The 20,436-nt window shown below is 35.5% G+C and overlaps 1 protein-coding gene across 1 annotated transcript in view; it reads right to left on the bottom strand.

Moving 5' to 3' along the window:
• Positions 1–20,436, bottom strand: part of EXOC4 (exocyst complex component 4) — a gene marked incomplete at both ends in the record, with an annotated part of 858,131 nt that overhangs the window by 459,749 nt on the left and 377,946 nt on the right. Inside the window, one exon of the mRNA XM_080701126.1 lies at positions 13,249–13,345. Coding sequence (XP_080557252.1) covers positions 13,249–13,345 — 97 coding nt within the window. The remainder of the gene's footprint in view (positions 1–13,248; positions 13,346–20,436) is intronic.

The following is a 20,436-nucleotide window of genomic DNA, read 5'->3' as shown; positions in this document are numbered from 1 at the left end:
TGCCCTGTTGGACACTGTCCCAGCCTCTAATACCACTCACTAGTCTGAAAGACTCCTTGACCAAACCTGATAGCAATTAAAAAAAAAAATTAAATAGTTTTGAAGACGCTCAAATTACTTGCAGTTTTTTTAAGACTTAACATCCTAAAAGTTATCATATTCCAAAATAATTATTGATATTTTGTTTCATAATTGCAAGTTTCAGTAGTATACTTATAGACTGATTAAAATAAACAACTACTCCTAATATTCCCAGTAACATCAATGACTTAGATATGTTGCAAAAAAGAAGTCAGACACTAAAAGGTCATACATAAACATGTGAAAACTCACATAACATATGAATATATATGTAAATACTGAGGTATGTCACATCTCAATAAAATATAAAATTAGCGTTAAAAATATAAAGATTCTAAATTCAGAGTAAAAGTATTCTTCCATATTTCTTCACTAGAGAATGAGAGATTTTAGTGAACATTCTGTTCTTCCCTCATCATCATATACTTGTGAACTTATTTAACATGAGGAATGGGCTTTAAAGAATGCTTATTTAGTGTAAAAATAGCAAACGCCAAATATTTTTTATTCTTCCACAACCAGTAAAGTCCTTGAAGACATAAAAAGACTCCGGTAACCATTTTAAGTACAAACCAAAGACAGGATAGACAGCCTTCCCAAGTTCAAAACTACTTAGAAATGTCCTTCCCCAAAACTGAAATTGATGTTTAGTAAAAACTAAATCATCTTTTATGGTGCTTTCACCTCTATTGTCCTTTATAACTGGCTGCTTTCATGCATCTTGTTTCCCATTTTTTTTCCATTTTCCTTTATTAAATAACAATGTTTGAAAGTCTCTTTTCTTTATATCTTACCCATTCTCAGGTATTTTCTTAGAGCAATAGAAAACACTGTAATGTAGATGTTTAAGAGTAGGCAATACTAATGATCAAATGTTCCAGCAATGAATGAAAGTTAAAAAACTGAAAATGATTGAGAAAGAACGCTAGTAGTCTACAGAAATCACAATAATGAAGTCAGAAAAGCACAAACAAGAAAACAAAATGAATAGGTGTGTGTGTGTGTGTGTGTGTGCGCGCGCGCACGTGCGTTTGCGCATGTGTACGTGTGTTAGAGAGATCTGAGAGGAAAGGAGAATGGTAAAATAATTTTCCAATGTATACTGAAAAATAATGCATAGCCAATATACAAAAGAATATGTTATTATATGGAAAGGCTGTATTTTCCCTCTAGGCATGCCTATGTTATTTTTATACCAAATTATATTATCAATTTAGATTTCAAAATCAGATATAAATGAGCCTGTGACCGAACATAAACATATTTCACTGAATATTGAATAAGCATATTTTGCCTCTTGCAGTCCAAAAGACAAATACATGTTCATGTTCAGAATGCATAAAAAGAAGCACACAAACTGTAAATGTTTTATTCTGAACATAATATTTTCTAGCATCTTTTACAGGTAAGCTTTCAAATTTTAATTCCTAATGATAAAATTTAATTGTTAAAGTTAAGAAAACTTGCATCAAAATGCCAGTTTACATCTAGGTTAAAAATCACAGCATCAACATCATAATAATTTTAGATGTATTTGAAGTACAATTTTCACCTATCATGGTGTTTCAGCTTCCAAAGCAGTAGAAATGTCGGTTTTTTGTGTTCTTTTGTTTTGTTTTTTGTCGTCAGAGTCACTGAAAGAGTTAGATTAATATTTGCTAGTTACAGGTACAGGAGAAAAATTTTAAAAATAGGAGCAAAGAATGGAGAGAATGGCAAATAATAAAATTATATGGTGGGGAAGAGATGGAGTTCCTCTAATAACTACTCCAGATGCAGCCATGATGTGAGTTTTCCTTTTGCCTCTATGCTAGGAGGAACAAACTCAATGCAAAAATAATGTAGAAGCCACCTATAACTTCTTGATTCTGGATTATCACCAGCATTAATTTGAAGTATAAAAAATACCCCAAATGAACAAGACTGAAAGAAATGTGTCTGGAGCTCTGAAGTTAAACAGTGCATTATGTAGACACAGTCATAGATTAAGGAATGTAGACCTGACAGTTCAGCATCCAGTCACCTCCAACTCGAGGTCAGCTCATGGGTAAGCATCTTTGAACAAAAGCTTTTCTCTTTCTGTTGCTTATTCATAAGAAAATCCTCATTACTCAGCAAAAATCTCATTGGAGAGAGCCACATCTCTTTAATGTTCAATTAGTTTTAATCCAGACTTATGAAGAAACAAAGAACAAAGCTTTTTTACCTCTTTTAAATGAGGTGCAGGGATTATGTATTTAGACACAGATATAAAATCTTCTATTCTTCAGTAACATTCCTAGTTTTCTTAGCATTCTGCAGGAGTGATCTGCAGTTTGCTGCTAGCTAGACTAACATGTCTTACTTCCTTTGAGTTTGCTGAAATGTACATACAAAAGTGTGTTAAACCCTTGATTGGTTTTCCATTTCACTAATATGTTAGTCACAATCAATGTTTAGGGCTATATCAGATGCCGCATTTGTAAATTGAAAGTAAAAAAAAAATTAAAAGAGCTAGAATAATAAAAAAAAACCCATAATCTCCAAAAGTCAGTTTGAAGATTAAAGGCATTTAACATTTATAATATGAATTAAGAAACAGATATGGAAGTGTGTTTGGAATCTAAATATACCACCACCTCACTGCTTCATAGGCCTCGTAGTTCAGACAGTCTGAAAATGTAGTGATATTTTTCATAATTCTAAGAATAGGAAAATAACTGTAGTGTTTCATAAAAATGCAACAAGGTGGCCACATTTTCTCCCATGCATGAATAATGTATGATCCACAATGTTATTTGCTAGGCTGTCTAATCACCAACATCTTTCAAAATGTCTATATAAGCTTTAGCTCATTAAGAACAAACATGTACCTGTATAAAAATACCGCATACCTGTGAACTCTCAGAATAATATTCTACCAAATATCAATGCACACATCAGGATGACATATTTGAAACAACTCAAATATGCATTTCTCAAATATAAAAGTATTGGGAAAAGAAATATGAAAGAATTATTTCAACTTTTGACATTTAAGCTTAATGTAAATATTCAAATTAAATTCTCTCTCAAAGTACCCCCACACACACAAATATATTCCATATCAAGAAATAGAGGCCAGTAAACACTTTCAAAATAAAAATGAAAAAAATACAGCAAAAGGAGTAAGAGAATAAAAAAGTTTTTAAAGCAGGATTTCTTCTGTTAGAAAGGGTTTATAATCTTGGGAGTAGTTTCCATGATTCATGAAAGAACAACGAGACATTAGTTACTTTATTTAACCCAGCTTGCACCATAGCAATAATAAAAAGAAAAGGAAAAAGTATCTCAGTTTCTGACAAAACATTACAAAAAGCAACATATTAGTCTAAGTTACAAAGAGTAATTTAGGATCAAAAGTGTAAAAATTAATTTCTAAAATTGCATTTCTAATTCCACGTTCTAGCCTTTAACAAGTACTTCTCAGTTACTTACAGTGAAGGGGAAAAGATATCAAAAGAAACTAGAATATTGAGTAATCACTCTCTTTTGTGGTTTCAATGTCCAAAGTCTGAAACCCATAGTCAACAACAATCTGAAAATATTTAATAGGAAACTCCAGAAATAATTCATGCTTTTAATATTTGTATTATATTTTACTGTTATAGCTATACTTTTAATAATAATTATTATTATTTGTTGTTAATAGCTTAATATGCCTACTTTATAAATTAAACTTTATCCTAGGTATATATGTATAGGAAAAAATAGTATATAAATATGGTTGGGTAATATTTGTGGTTTCAGGTATCCATGGACTGTGTTTCCTATGGATAAGGAAAAACTACTATACACTTTTAATTCTGCAAGAAGGATTGATCTATTTTGATGTTGTTATTATTCAAGACAAGATTTTCTTTGATATTTTATAATAATTCCTTTATATTTTTATTCATACCAGATAACAAATTATTTATTAAACATTCCTACAACTTACTAATTCTTTAAGAAAATATTTCTTGTGTATCCCATTCATACAGTACATACATGTGAACTACTCACAATTCTATCCCTTCATTGTAGAACCAGTATAGGAAGGGATTTGAGGAAGGAAACATCAAGAAAGGCAGAAACCCAGGATATTACAGGAACACAAATTGGAATTTTTGAAGGCCTAAAATAGCCTTGTTAAATTTATTCATTCATAAGAGTTAGTGTCAAAATAATTGAAAAGACCTTTGGTGCTAGACTAGGTTTAGATTAATGTATATAATAACTGAAGTGATTACTATCTATAATAAAATTTGATAGATTTGTTGGCAAAGCTTATTAAAAAATAAAAACCAAAAGCAAACCAGGCCTTCTGCAAAGCACCTACAAGACAATATATTTATTTGAAAGAAAACAATAATTTATACTTCAGCTACAACTATTCTTTAGAAACTCATATATTTAAAATGCCATGCAGGATAACTCCTTAAGAGCATCCTGTTAGACTAATCTCATGATAACATTTGCCTAATATCATTGGGTAATACTATCAAAGTGGACTAAATCAAATTAAATATTCCATTTCTAGATACATAATTTTTCAGAAGGATGAAGCATTTTCACTGTACTGAACAGAGTAGTGATAATGACTTTGCTATTCAAAACAGGGGATCCTGAGTAGCTTAAATCTAGTAAGACAGAGTCTTACAAAATAATTTTTTCTGACAACCAGTATTTTCCGGATTTCTCTACACCTTCAGCATGTTGAAACTTTCAGAAATTTTAGTTCTAACATTTCTTCTAAATCTAAAAATAATAATCTCATTTTTTAGAATAAAAAGGCCATGCTTATTTTTATTGCCCAGAGTACAAGTTTCCTACCCATACTTTCCCAAACTCACCCATGTAGAAGACGCTCCTACTCACACCAGTCTTTTCACTGTTCTGTGAACATACCCACCTTCCTCCATTTTCTGGGCCAGGCCATTCTCCTTCATGAATTCAGCTCCTTCTCTAGCTTTCTTTTCGGCTGTAACCAGATGCTATGTTTTCAGAAAGACCTTCCCAGTTCATTCGATCTAAAATAGTTTCCTCACCCCCACCAATAGCCACTATCAAATTCTTCACTCTTTTCTCCTGTTCCTTGCAAAACTAACACTACTGTTTTCCATGTATATTACTTTATTCAATTACTGTCTGACTTTTTCAATAGTCCTAAATTCTATAAGAGGAGAGACTTGCTTATTGCTCCATGAAGAAGCGTAGGCACAAAATAAGTGCTCAATAAATTTTGTTATGTGGGTGAGTGAATGAATTTTTCTTGGCTTAATTATAACAGTGAATTTTATGTTCCTTAGATCTGGCAGCATGAACAACAAGTAATATTATAAGCAGTATAATACAAATAAAATATTATTTTATGAAACATAAATTATGATGCTAACGGCATAATTGTTTTTGGAGGGTTAGCTTGCTTCAGGTCTGGCTTCAGCTCCTCTAAACTTTGAGAACCTCTTAAAAATCACCATCATTTCAAAGCTATTTCACAAACAGACCTTGAGTAACTTTGGAATGGCTCCCCGTGCTATCACTAATTGGCGGTTTCTACCGCTGGTAAGAATAATTTTCAGAAGCCTTCCTTCACTACATGTTAGACAATGAATGCAATTACAAGTCCTTGTCTTTACTGCAGCTTGACTGAAGAAAGGGACAGCCAACCAGAAGACATACTGCACATCAATAAAAGCTCAAGTAGCCAAGAAAACGTCATCTCCTTAACTGACCTAGATGCCAATGTACTCCCTGCTGACCAGCAAATACTTCATTGCTTTGTTCTCGGGAAGATTGCAGATGCTGCCCAACGTTAATGAAGTGTGAAGGATGATAAAGTGAAATAGTAATGGTCTAGATACTCAGTATTGGAGCTGAGCTCAATGCAGTGCGCATCAGTAATGTTTCTGCAGCTCTAACGCCCTCAGCATCCCCACGTTTCCAGCCTCTTGCTGCTGCCTAGTCACGCCAAACTGCAAACAACCCTTCGACAATATTCTGGGAAGAAACCTACTTCAAATATGAAAGTGCTGATTACCCCTAAGAGCCACATGCTCTTAAAGGCTAGATGAAGCAAAGAGGAAAAGAGAAAACTCACTGTAGAACTGTCACCTGGACTTTCACACTTTAGAATGTCAGCTGTTGGATTTCCCAAATATTATAAAAGCCCTCCCCCGTCACAGAATCATACAAACTCAAAGGTAGAATGCAACATCCAGACCAATTAGCTCCTTGCTTGACATATAAAGAAAACTTTAGATTCGCGGTGATTGGGACAATATCAAAAATTAGAATGTGGCTGGCCATGGTGGTGCATGACTGTTATCCTATACTTGGGAGGCTGAGACAGGTGGATCAGAGATTTGAGGCCAGCTCAGCTACGAAGTGATGCCCTGTTTCAAAATAAAACATAAAATAGGGCTGGGGCTATAGCTCAGAGGTAGAGAACCCCCAGATTCAATCCCTAGTAAAACACACACACAAACACACACACACACACACACACACACACACACACAATGTGTTCACTCCTATTATTCTACAATCCACTTTCATTTCCTACATTAATTTCCCAAATTTATTCTGTGAAAGTTAATATATATTCTGTACAGAACATAATTAAAGCTAACTGAGGTGATAAAAGGCTGGATGCTGATTGAGTGGGGCTGGTGTCCTTATGAGAAGAGGAAGAAATAGCAGAGATCTTCATGTACAAAAAGAAGAGGCCATGGGAAGACAGAGCAAGGAGGAATCCTTGGGGTCTGTGTTTTCATTCTTGACCCCTGTTTGGGCTAAATAGGACTTGAAGTTTTATTTCTGAAACAATGATGGAGTTCATTAAATCCCTCTAACCTTCCTCTGATGGTTCCCCTTGTGATAACAAGGACCCTTACAGTTGTGAGGTCATAAGTCCAGTGGGGTCAAGGAAAGGACTCTGTTTTCATTTAGTAACATCCCGTCAATGTACATTATTGGCTCACGAAGGGAGAAACAATAGCCAAAATCATTGGAGTTTTTTCTGAATATTCTAGTTAGATTGAATTTTTTATTTTTATTTTTTTAGTGGCATTGGGGATTGAACCAAGGCATTCTCCCGCTGGGGTACATGATTGCCCTATTATTATCTTAAATCAGGATTTCACTAATTTGCTAAGGGCCTCCCTAAATTCCTGAGTCCGACTGCAAACCTGTAATCCTCCAATCTCAGCCTTCCAACTAATGTAATTACTAGTATTTTGTAACCACACCTGGGTAGCATTTAGATTTTTAGAGAAATAATTCTTGTCCTCATTAATGTTTAAGTAGAGGTAATAACTGTATTAACAAACCTAAAGCACAATGTATTACCTGTTGTAGGTAATCATAGCAGAAACGGTAAACGAGAAATTCATGGAAGATTAAAAAAATAAAATAAATTCTCACCCCCTACTCCCAAATTCCACAAAGACCAGCCATGAATTTCAAATTTGCCGAAATGACTACATTATATACTAGGAGCAATAAAAATATCACTCTGTGTTAAACTGAAGTTGATACCTCAGTAAAAAGGCTCTTCATCACCAAAGGCTCTTTTATACTGAGATCATGGTTAGAAATTGACATCATGTATTTATTAAGAAATATTTTTTCCAAAGATATCTGCATCTATGTTAGGCCTATACAAAAGAAGCAAGATATGCCATTTACACTTCAACACGAACATATCTTTCTTTCTGTTCCCCTAAACTGAAAATCCACAAAATAAATCCCATTTATCATAATGAATCCAAACATTTCTCTTCAAGGGTTCCACAGAAAGCTGAGAAATAGCACAAAAGACACTAGTCATCATATTCTGTGTCTACATTCTGGGGACAGTATTTTAGAATCTACCTGAGTCTGGCTAGCAACATATCTGATTCAAGATGCTTTTGTTCGGACCCACAGGCAGGAAAATTGATAAGACGACCTCTTATCCTCATGAGTCTTCGTTAAGGCTTAATTGCAAACAATGTCTTTGTACGTTAAGAGGAAAGTAAGCAAAATTCTCCAGCCCATCTTTCTAAGAGACAAAACTGAGCAGGAAGAAAACAGCAAAGAAAAACATTAAATAAACATGTAAAGGGGCCCTCCAAGTTAACAGAAAGCAAACAAATTGGAAGTGAGTATATTTCCTCCAGCACCCTATGAGACTGTGTAACAAGGAGATTGCGGGGGGCGGGGAGTGAGGGCAATACAAAAAGAAGTTTGCGAAATTACCAGAATTGAGGAATTTGTAGAATAATTTTATGGGAGGACAGGACAAATGACTACACTGCATATGTAAAACAGTGTATCGGGAATCTGCTTTGTAGTGTTCTCAGAAGAGTGAGTGGTTCAGAGTTTTCCATATAGAAAACCCTCTAAACCTCAAAGAAAGAACCGTTCACCAAAGGAAAGTTGTGTAAAGAGTTTTTACATAAATAAAATTATAGAAAGCAGGATATAAAGTTTCATTATGACAGAAGACCAGCTATGCTAGACATAGAAGAAAAATGTTTCTCTCTTCCAATGAACAAATACATTAGTTCACTAAGAGAAAGAGCAACATGTATGTTTTAATAAATAGGTAGTAACTCACGATAAGTGACAACTTGTGATAAATTCCTTCTGAACTTATTTTTAATTATGATGTAAATTATACATATAGAATAACTGTCCGAATCTCTAAGGAAAAGACTTGATATAAGAATGGCGTTAAAAGGAAGGTTACTAATGCACAATGGGATATGTGAATTTGCAAAAATGTCAAACCGATTTCAAGAGAGGCCGCGTGGATCTCTAGACTCACACAGGTCTGAAATCCCGTGACCCACATCCTTTCCAAGACCTGGTGCTTTGAGGATTTTTAATTTTTGTCACTCATGCAGCTAAGAAGAAAGTACATTGAGACAAGGAGGAGATCTTCCAGTTTTGTTTCCTTAGGACCTAGCATTTGAATGCGTTAAAAAAAACTGAGGTGAAGGCGCCTGAATTTGAACCAAGATGCCTTGCTGTGAATTTCCTTTGAAACTTAAACTCTAGTCCCCCTCCATCCTTCCATATTTCAGTGCCACCCCTCCCACAATGCCACACTGTCTTGTTAATAACAAAATGCTAAACCACATTCACATTCAACTAGCACGGAATAAAAGCCATGAGTATTGCAAAGGTAGAAAATATATCTACACAGTTTTATTTAAATAATCCCATAAAAATAGGAATGAATGTTATTAAATGACAGTTCTCAACTAACTTGGAGACAGGAAAATGCACATCATACGCATTCAATAAACAGCTTTTGAGTATCAGTAAATGAATGGCTAAAGGAAAACTGAGAAACATTTGAAATGATCAAAGCAATAATAAAATCCACTATTAAAATAATGCATACTGATTCTTCTAATTATGAAAGTTAAACTTCTAAACTTAAGAATAAATAATAAATCAAACACACAGAAAGTGCTGAAGAATAAAAGCTAAAATAGAAAAAAAATGCTAAAAACATTAATCATTTGAAGATCCAGAAGACCAGCATGAGGTTTTAACTAGAACTCTATAATGGGTTTGAGAGGCAAGGTTACAACTTGAATCAAGGGCTAACATAAAATATACAATGGCCACCTACTTATCAAAGAATTAACTCACCTTGCAGACTACATAATACTCTTGTCGCTTCCATTAAGAGATACACAGGGAAAGAATGAAACATAAACAATTTATATCATGTAATAAACCTCCAGTTTTTATCCAATAAATTAAAATTCTGAATGAAAGTAGAAACCAAGTAAGATTAGTAGAGTACCATCAAGCCTTAAAACAACTCTGTAGCCAAGTACATAAATATTACACTAAAAAAATAACTACCAGGAACTGCAATACATTAAACTCTACCTGTCTTCTATAATAGATGCCTTTTACATATGAAAATAATTAGGATATATTTTTTATTTCACATAAAATTATTATAAAAAATCGCCTAAAAAGTGGCTATTGGCAACACTACTAAATAACTTTCATGAAGTTTCTTCTATACTTGACACAAATGTAAGCATGAGGATTCCATTTACTCAAGGTATAGCACAACATTAAATTATGGCATTAAATCTAGGTTAGAAGCTGCCTATAATGGTTAAGGATTCTTCCCTTTTTTCTAACAATTAACACTAAGTAGAAATCAATTGCAATTGCAGAAGAGTGAATATTAAATTACCAAAGGCAGTTGATACGTGAACAGTAGCATATAATAGAGAAATTTCATGTTATAATTTATCTATTATATATATATTAATTAAACTAATGGAGAACAAGTCTTTATTCTCTTATTCCTGTGATTCTTAAATTAAATGAATTTACTTGATGCATGTATTTGTTAAGAGAGATTTTTAAAGTATTGATAGTATTTCTTTTAAAAGGTTGTATTGTAGCCAGGCGTGGTGGCACACACTTGTAATCCCTGCGCTTGGGAGGCAGAGACAGGAGGATCGCGCAGATTCGAAGCCAGCCGCGCGCGGTGGCTTAGGAGACCCTGTTTCCAAATAAAAATGTAAAAATAGGTCTGGGAGTGTAGCCTGGAGGTAGAAGGGCTTCCAGGAAGCCCAGTACCACCAAAATAAAAAAAAAAAGGTTGTATTGTATGAAAATTTGAAGTTTTATATTATTTATTTGTACATTTACATTCAGAATCTACTAGGGAAAGTAATCAAGTGCAATTCAAACAATGGTTTCCTAAATAAGAGATATGAGTTTAGACACTAATGATATCAGTTTACTAGTCTTATATAATGAGAAGAAAGGAAAATTTCAGTAATAAACTGTTAATGTTTTAGAAAAGACTACAAGATATTGTCTGGAAAATTCAATAGTTTTTGTTTTACTATTGTTCTAAATGTCTAAAATTTTATAGAACTTATATTAGAATATTTATGTGTTATTCTAAGATATACTTTTAGTAAATCCAAACGTTCCTATTCCTTTCTATGAAAACAGACCAAAACATATAATGGTTCTTTACAGCAAAAACATATAATTAATATATCAGATATCAGTATTCGAAACTTCATTTTTTTAAGTGTGGTCAAAAGCATAACACTAAATTTATAATCTTACCCTTTTATAAGTGTATGACACAGCAGTGTTAACTACTATGTTCACGTTGGGAATGTTAATTAATACAGCCATAATAGAAAACAATATGGAGATTCCACAAAAAGTTAAAAATACAACTACCATATGATCTAGCAATCCCACTATTGGGCATATATTCACAGAAATGAAATCAGGGTGTCAGAAGGGAATTCCCATGTTCACTGTGGCACCATTCACAAAACAAAGAAATGGCAACAAGCCAAGTGTCTATCAACTGATGAATGTAGAAAGGGATCGCGGCACATACACACAACACAATACGATTCAGCCACAGTGGACAAAAATCCTATCATCTGTGACAACGTGGACGGAATGGAGGGTCCTGTGTTAAGTAAAATGAGCCGTGCTAGAAAGGGAAACACGATATCGCTCATGCGTGGAACCTAATGTTGATCTCAGAAGCTGAGAGTAGAATGGTGGTTACCAAAGAATGGAGAGAACACAGGAAAGGAAAGGATGGGGAAAGTCTGGTCAGAGTGATGCTGGCACATGTTCCAGCGTACCACACGATAGATAACAATAATGCCCCATATATTTCAAAAATTAAGAAGGATGTTGAAAGTTTTTACCATAAATAAATGATAAATATTTGGGACAGTAAATACATTTAGGCTGATTTTAATATTTCGTGATGTATGTGTCTATGTATCAAAACTTTACTGCATTAATGTGTACAATTTTTATGTTTGTCTGTACTGCTTAAAAGTAAAATTTGGAAACCTTCATAGTAGGTGATGTATGCTTGTAATTCTAGTACCTCGGAGGCTGAGAGAGCAGGATGGCAGGTTTGCAGACAGCCTCAGCAATTTAGTGAAGCTCTCAGCAGGTCAGCAAGACACTGTTTCATAACAGAATAAAATAGGACTGGGGTTGTAGCTCAGAGGTAGAATAACTCTGCCTCTGAGAATAGTTCAAAAAGAGTATTTGAACTCTTTTCCCTTTTCACCTTTTTAGGTAGAGTAGTGTTAACTACTATACGTACAGCATTTTTTAACATACCAGTAAAAATACAAAGTTTGTATCCATTGAACAATGGCCTTTCCCTACCCCCAGAAAAGTACATTTTTAAAGGTATTGAGGAATCAGATTTTTTAAAATGGAAGTATCATTCATCAGTGTTTCCTTATAATCATAATTAAATAAGAATTATAACAGATTGCACTGTAGTCACCATCAAATTATTTTTTGATATATAGAGCATAAAGCAATACTTTTCTATGTGTGTGGTACTGGGGATTAAATTTAGGGATGCTCTAATGCAGAGCTATATCCCCAGCCCTTTCTTTTCTTTTTGGAAACAGGAAGGTGCCCAGGATGGCCTCAAATTTTCAGTCCTCCTGCCTCTGTCTCCTGAGTAACTGCAATGACAAGTATGCACCACAGTGCCCTGCTCAAAACCATATATCTGATTGTTATCTCTCAGTTTTTGTAAATCATATTTGTTCAGAGACCTGCCAATTCTCAAAGGACAAGGAGTCATTACTGTAAATGAGTAAGATGAATTATGGGTCAACGATTTCTTTCTGTAAAGAGCCAGAGAGTAAATATTTTAGGCTTCGTGGGCCATATGGGTTATGCAGCAATCACTCAGCTCTGCAATCATCACACAACAGCAGCGAGGGGCAATATATAAACAGATGAGCATGCCTGTGTGTCAATAAAATGTATTTGCAAAAACAGGTGGCAGGCTACACTTCTCCAGGGGGCCGTGGTTTGCCAACCTCTGAAAAAGATCAAACAGAAGAGAGGAGGGGAAGAAAGAGAAACAGAAGGACAGGGCTGAAAAGTGGGAGGGGGGATCAAATGAAAGAAATTACGGACTATTACTCCTGAGAACAAGCAGCTACTTGTAAGGTTGAGGTTATCTGTTCTATTGACTCGCTTTGATTATGAGGCCCTAGAAGATGGAACATGTTTTTTAGGACTTGTTTCAATGTGACTGAACTATTGGCATTCAGAACATCTGCATAAATAATGAAATATTGAGTTTCATTAAGTACATCACAGACCTTGACTTACCTTAGTAACGGATGAAATATGACAGTGATGTTTCTCGCCCCAGGTTTACACACAAACTTTGTTCCTCCACCTTCAATTAAGTTGTCATCAGGACCCCCTAAAGAAAAAAAATACAGATGAAGGTCACTGAAACCAAGCCTATCACCAGGAATGTTATAATGTTATATGGAATATCTTTGAACAGTTATTTTCAATATTGACCAAATTATTTTGAGTGACTTGATCCAGGCTTCTACGTCAATAAGCTATAGATTAGAATGTTCATTTAGACCAAGAAAATGGAACCTATTAAGCATAAATGGAATAGTTACAGTAAGAGCACAAGGCCACAATTCAGATGGCATTAAAGTTTGATCTCTCTTCACCAGTGAGTACTGTGGGCAGTACAGCATATGAAACTTTCAGGGGAAGAAAATAGTGCTGTCCAAACTTGTCTCAAGTTGGAAAGAGTAGAACAGATATAATATAAACCTAACTCAAAGACTCCACTAATTATAGGAAACAATAACATTTTATGTATCACTAGGGAAAAAAACATCTTGTTAACTAAGCTATACTCTGCTTTTTTGCCTGCCCTTCCTTCCTTCCTTCCTTCCTTCCTTCCTTCCTTCCTTCCTTCCTTTCTTCCTTTTTCTTTCCTGGAGTGGTGGTGATAGTAGCAGTGATGATGGTAGTACGGTTTGAACTCCAGGGAATTCTACCTCTGAGCTGCACCACCAAACTTTTAATTTTTTTTTTGTCTTAAAATGGAGTATCAAACAAAGTATGAAAAAGAGAATTGCCAATGTGTTGAGGCTATTCTGCTCACCCTCCCAAGTGCTAGGATCAGAGGTACATGCCACCCTGGCCGAGCTCATGTTTTCTTAAAGTCTATATTTTTCTTATTGTAATACTTCTTTTTAAATAAAATAATAATTTACCATAGGCTCTCATGCACATTCAGTGAGGAAATATAAGAAAAGTAAATTTGTTAGGGCAATCTGTGTGTGTGTGTGTGTGTGTGTGTGTGTGTGTGTGTGTGTGTGTGTGTAAATGTGTGAGGTACTAGGGATCGAATCCAGGGGCACTCTACAACTGAGCTATATCCTTAGCTCTTTTTATTTATTTTGAGGCAGGGACTCGCTAAGGTGCTCAGGCTGGCTTTGAGCGTGTGATCCTACTGCTTCAGCCTTCTGAGTAGCTAGAATAACACACATGCACCACCTTGCAGCATGTCAATGCATACTTAAAAGTATATCATATTCAAAGTCTAGTTCTTCTGAAGGATGGTGACTCAGAGTTGCCAATGTCCCTGTTTCCTAAACAATGTCATCCTGTGTCACCAACAGTGCTGATTTCTTAAAGAAGTGATCCAGGCTTCCGACAATACTTTATTCCAAGCTGCTAATACCCATCATGCTTGGTGATATGTAAATAGAAGGTTTACCTATCAGGACTCATTATTTCCTCAAATCACCATTAACTGGTTACTGAAATAAAGCACTCAAGGGTCATGGTGCAAGAAATCACGACTAAACTCATCTATAGGAACATCAAAACAGTTTTCCAATGGTGGCCAGCCACATGGATAACAATGCTATAAGAGGCTTCCTACTTTCAAAGAGGTTAGTTAGAGTATGAAAAGGTGTTTAACTTTGGATATTGAGAGAAATGCTTCTACCCTTCTTCATCTTCCTTCTGGTTTTAAAATGAAATTTAATTATTGTAATCCCTAGCTACTTTCTACTTGTATCTACTATAGGGAAGTAAAGTAATTCCTTAGCATGCCTCAGATTTCACTCTGAAAACCATCAACTGTCTGTAGATAGTCATGTATTGTCTGGTATAAGTATAACTTTTATGTTGTCTTGGGGGTATGGCTCAGTTGTATAACTCACGGGTAGTATGTGGTGAGTCCCTGCGTTCAATCCAAAGTACTTCAAGTGAAAGAAAGAAAAAGAAAAAGAGGAGAGAAAGAGAGAGATTAAAGAAGAAAGAAGAACATAGCTATAAAGGTCTGCCTTGTCAGAAAAAGAATGCAGTAACTTAGCACCTTCTATAATATGAAACATGGTATTTCACTTTCCGTCTATCTTAGGTTACTTCTCAAAACATTCAGAATGCTGAGAAGAAAGATAGATGCTATTTAGTTTCTTCCAAACCCTAGCAATCTACACTCATATTATTACATTCCTTTCTTCTACATGAAACCTTTCCTTTCTGACTATAGTTCTCTGCATGTTACCAGATATAAACAAATCTCCCTCGGTTTATTATCTATCTTAATGGTCATTTGAGGCACTTTAGAGATTGATAAAAACATGTGAAACTTCAGAAATCCATACTCTGGATCAAGATTTCCCAGAGGCATCAGAGTCTAGACAAATACCATTTGGATCAGTTGTTTCCAGCAACAAATCAGAGAATAGTTTTTCTTCAGAGCAACAGAAAAGAGAAGGGCATGTATTGCTCTTAATTAGAAGTCAAAGCTCGTGTTTGTGCGCATGCGAGCGCGTGCGTGCGCGCGTGCGTGCGTGCGTGTGTGTGTTCATTCCTGGGTATCAAATCCAGAGACGTATGCATGTGAAGCAAGTGCTCTACCACTGAGTCACATCCCTAGCATAAATGAAATCCATCCTGCAATAACGTATCTGCAGAGATATCAATGTCCTGTCAATTTCTGCAATTGAAGGGAAATTAAAATGAGAGCATTAAGACTAAGACAGGGACTGGGAGTGTGGCTCAGTGGGAGAGCATGGGCCTAAGCATGGCCTCCCAAGACTCAGCCCAAACACTACTTCTTTAATCAAAATTTTCTGCAAAGGGTCACAGAGTATGCTTAAAAATGGGGAAAAAAAATCCCACAATAATTATGTCTTTTTTTTTTATCAGCAGCTCTCCTCCTCAGATAGTAAAATCTAATCAGAATCGAATCACCAAGGAGATAGATGTGTAGAGAAGAAAGCAGGTTACATATTCTGCACTTCAAGAATGACATGAGTTTCTATGAGATAAATACAAAAAATAATGTGTTGTTCTACTCAATCGGAATGAATCTTTATGGAATATTTATGATTTAGGCGATTTCCAGTCATTTCTAAATATCCTGAAGAGGTACAATTTCAGGTACTCAATAATTAAATTCAGACCCGATAAACTTTATCACAGTCAAGCCAATCCTGTAATGCAGCTCAATGGTTGCATTGCTTGCCTGGCCACCTGTATGCGTGGCCACACTGGGTCCCCATCTGGATGGCTGTCTCCCCTCCTACCATTCCTTATGGCCCTGTGTCTAGTCACATGGCAAATGCTTTCTCCATAAGAGCACAATTCTAATAACAGTTACAACATAAAACAGCCCATATAAACCTTAACATAGGTCACTTCTAACATTGTTATGTGTTTTTAATGCTTATATAACTTTTTCCCCACCAGGAATATAACTTTCTAGAGAGTGGTTGCATAAATATACATTGGCTGGATGAATGGAGGAACAGAGACCTATCTGGGAAAAATGTTATTAGAATTAGATGAGAAAGTATGTCAGAGTCCTTTGTAAGCTGCCAAAAACCCTAACAAATGCAAGCAATGACCTCTGTCTCCCCAAAGCCTTAGAGTAGCCAGTGTGCTTAACAAGTACATGTGGATGGCAATCAAATAAGGAATGAAAATAATAAAAGACACAATACCAAAAATATAGCATGGGAGCTACTAGAAATGTCAGTGTGAGAAAATTTTGGCCATGAAAATTAAGTGCATGAAGCTAGATAAAAATATAGTTTTATTTGGTTGAAAGCCCTCCTAGCCGTAGAACGATAATTAGTGATTCAAAATGGTATTAAGCTAAACAAAAAGTAAAGTTAGGGCAGAAACATAAAAAGAGAAACTCCTCTCCCACTTTAATCCCTAGCAAAAATTCCACCTACGGAGACTAATGTCCAGATCCATTACCAAGTGCCAGCTACCCTGCGTTTTTATGATTTCCTCTTCACTGACCACATAGCCAAATCCAACTTATTAAATGCTATGAATGTGTCCATCAAAAAGCATGTTTTAGAAACTGAATCTCTAATTCCACTGTGTTGGGAGGTAGCATTCAGCCACACGGCCCTCATGAATAGATTAAAGCTATTCTCCTTGAAGTAAGTTGGTTATAAATGGTGAAATTTGACACACACTTATAATCCCAGTACTTGGAAAGCTGAGACAGGAGGATTGCGGGGCCAAACCAATTTAATAACACTCTCGGTAAACTGGTGAGACCCTGTTTCAGAACAAAAAATACAAAAGGCTGGGGGTGTAGCTCAGTGGTGGAACATCCCTGGGTTCAAGCCTTAGTTACCCTGCCCCCCCTACCCAGCTGTGTTTGAGCCCTTTCTTTCTCTTGCCTTCTCTTTGCTGCTCCGGGATGGTACAATATAGCAAAAGGCCACACTGCCCTTGATCTTGGCCTTACCATCCTCCAGAACTAGAAGCTAATAAATTTCTATTCATTATAGACTACTCAGTCTGCAGTAGTCTATTGTAGCAGCAAGCAATGGACTACAACACCAAATTATCAACAAAAGGCACCAAACCAAGAAAATAGTCTTGAAAATAAAATTGTCAAAACTCAAAGTAAAGGCTATGGTCAAAGATCATAAGGTCTGTGAGTCTCTACCCTCTGAGGTCAAGTCTAACATTTCAGTATTCTGGTTGAGAAACAAGCACACCTCTCCTGGTGTGCCTTCCTATAATCAAACACCCTGGGAACTGCTGTCATAACATAAAGGAGCACAGCTCATTGTCGATGCCAACAAGAGCACTGAGTGAGCAGGGACATCTCTCCATTCATTATGCTTACAGTCTAATCTCAGCTGTGGAGGCCAGGTGATAGGCACCGGAGGAAAATCTTGAATGATGATAGATGGTTGGAGTGAAAAGGAAAGTGACAATAGTAGAATACACAATGCCAAGGAAGGCAAGAAACATCCCAGTCGGATTTCCTGTTTGCATCAATGAGGAGGGCAGGTTTGACAGGCCCTCCCATGTGACCAGCAACCAGCACCAGGGCCACCTGATGGCTGTGGTGTGACAGCAAGTTGGAGGCAAGCTGGTCCCTTCCTTTAGAATTCATTTGCTTTTAAGAAATTAGTATTAAAATTAATTTATCCCTTGATTCTCCCCAGTGAGGATTTACTGTCACTGATAATGAATATAGTCATCTTAATAAAACAAATAGAAAACCAAAGCCTCAGAATGAAATGGAAACAAATGTTCTCACTGAACTCAGCATGGCACAGAGGGAGGAATCAGTAAGACCTTATGTCAGGTTCTGGGTCTTCTATTTATTATTAGTAGAAGTGTGATAAAAGCAAATTCCCGGAGCCTTGGCTTTGCCATTTATAAAATACGGATTGCAATAAACTCAAAGATCTGTCGTGATGTTTAAGTGAGATAAAATGAACAAGGGCATCTGGCACATTGTTCAGTATCTACCATATCTCAAATAAATGGTCATCTAATTTTCAGAATTATCAAACACTTAAGGATCTGATTTTACACATGCGCACGCAAACACACACATCATTGAAATGTAAGCTAAGGGAAAAAAAAAGCTCTAAATTCCCAAATTCACAGAAATGGTGTTTTTTTAGGGATCTCAGTCAATATTATTAATGAGACTAACTTACAGCAAATGAATAAAACATGTCTGTTATTTTTGAGGCAGTATTACTGCAGGTGACAGATTGGGAAAATTGCTGTGAATACAGCACGAGAGTGAAATAAGCCTTTCTCTACTCTTAATTTTTCAATTTAAACTAATCAATAGCAAGTGTATAGGTGATAACCTACATTTATTTATTTATTTATTTATTTATTTACCTACTTATTTATTTTTTATTTTGGGTAGAACTGGGGATTGAGCCCAGGGGAATTCTATGCCTAAAATATACTCCCAGACCTATTTTTTATTTTTTATTTTGAAATAGTATCTCACTAAGTTGTAAAAAGCCTAACTAAAGCTGTTGAGGTTGTCCACTAACCTATAATCCTCCTGTCTCAACTTCCCAAGAAATGAGATTACAAGTGTGCAACACCATACCCAGATCAGATGTTAACGTTATAAACTATGACAAGTACTTAAATAAAAATATTGTAGAATATGTTGGTGACTTTCATTAGACTACAAAAAAGAGCATGCTCCGTCTGACACTTCTAAGGTGTTCTTGATTTAAAATTGGCTTTTTCCAATAGAAAAGAGACACCGTGAAAGTGAATTCTTTCACAGCAAATATTTTGCTTCAGATATATACTAGAATGCATATACTATAATAAAAATGGAATTCCTAATTGCACCAATAAATAGGGTCATTAATTGGCTGGAGGAGCCAGCTGAATGTTCGGTGACTTCCCTGAATCCAGAGTTGTCATCTTGTCTGGTTGATTTTTATATTATGCTATTTAACATGTGCCTGTTTTTAAAACATAAATCATCATTGTATCTTAATTACTATTGTTATCATAGCCACTAAACTTGTCCCAAGGATTTGTCTATATATGAGCGTGGACAATGGTGCTAAGTCAAGAAGAAAGTAAATGTAAAATCTTATCGTAATTCTAAAATGGTTTCTTATTACAGTAGAGTCAAGCAAGTTATGACTGGTGATGATACTGCTGTGTTCAAAGGTCAATTGCTACAGGACCTGGGAAGAGCCATCAGGCAATGAGGCCTTCGAGGAAAGAAGCATCTTCTGGACTCAGTTTATACCCAGCGCATAATTACCAGCTACAATTCTGTTTTGTTCATCCCTTGTGCCTGGAAGAGTATCTAGTAAAGAATAAGCACTCAAGTAAATATTTACTGAGTACATGAATAAACAAATGAACAAATTAAAAAAAAACTAAGTAAGCAATGCCTTTTCTAGACCAAGTGATTTAACTACAAACCACCTAAGGGGGGTGGGGGGAGTAAAAACAGCAATGGTTTTGATACAAAATATGTTCAGTGGGGAATCAATGTTTTAATAAAGGATGAAAAGGAATATCCATTAAAATAAAATTTACAGAGGATAATCCCCAAATAAAACAGTTATACTCATATAAATCAAATAAATGCCTTATAAATAGTCCATTGCTCAACTCTGTCTTATTCTTGGTTAGCTCTAATGTATACTGCATAATTAAAATAGGTGCCAAATATTATCCTAAATATGTAGGAAGAAGCAA

This window comes from Muscardinus avellanarius (genome assembly GCF_963383645.1).
Source record: "Muscardinus avellanarius genome assembly, chromosome: 9".
Taxonomy (NCBI): Eukaryota; Metazoa; Chordata; class Mammalia; order Rodentia; family Gliridae; genus Muscardinus; species Muscardinus avellanarius.
The sequence above is the reverse complement of the archived record's forward strand: the minus strand, read 5'-3'. Positions and strand labels throughout refer to the sequence as shown.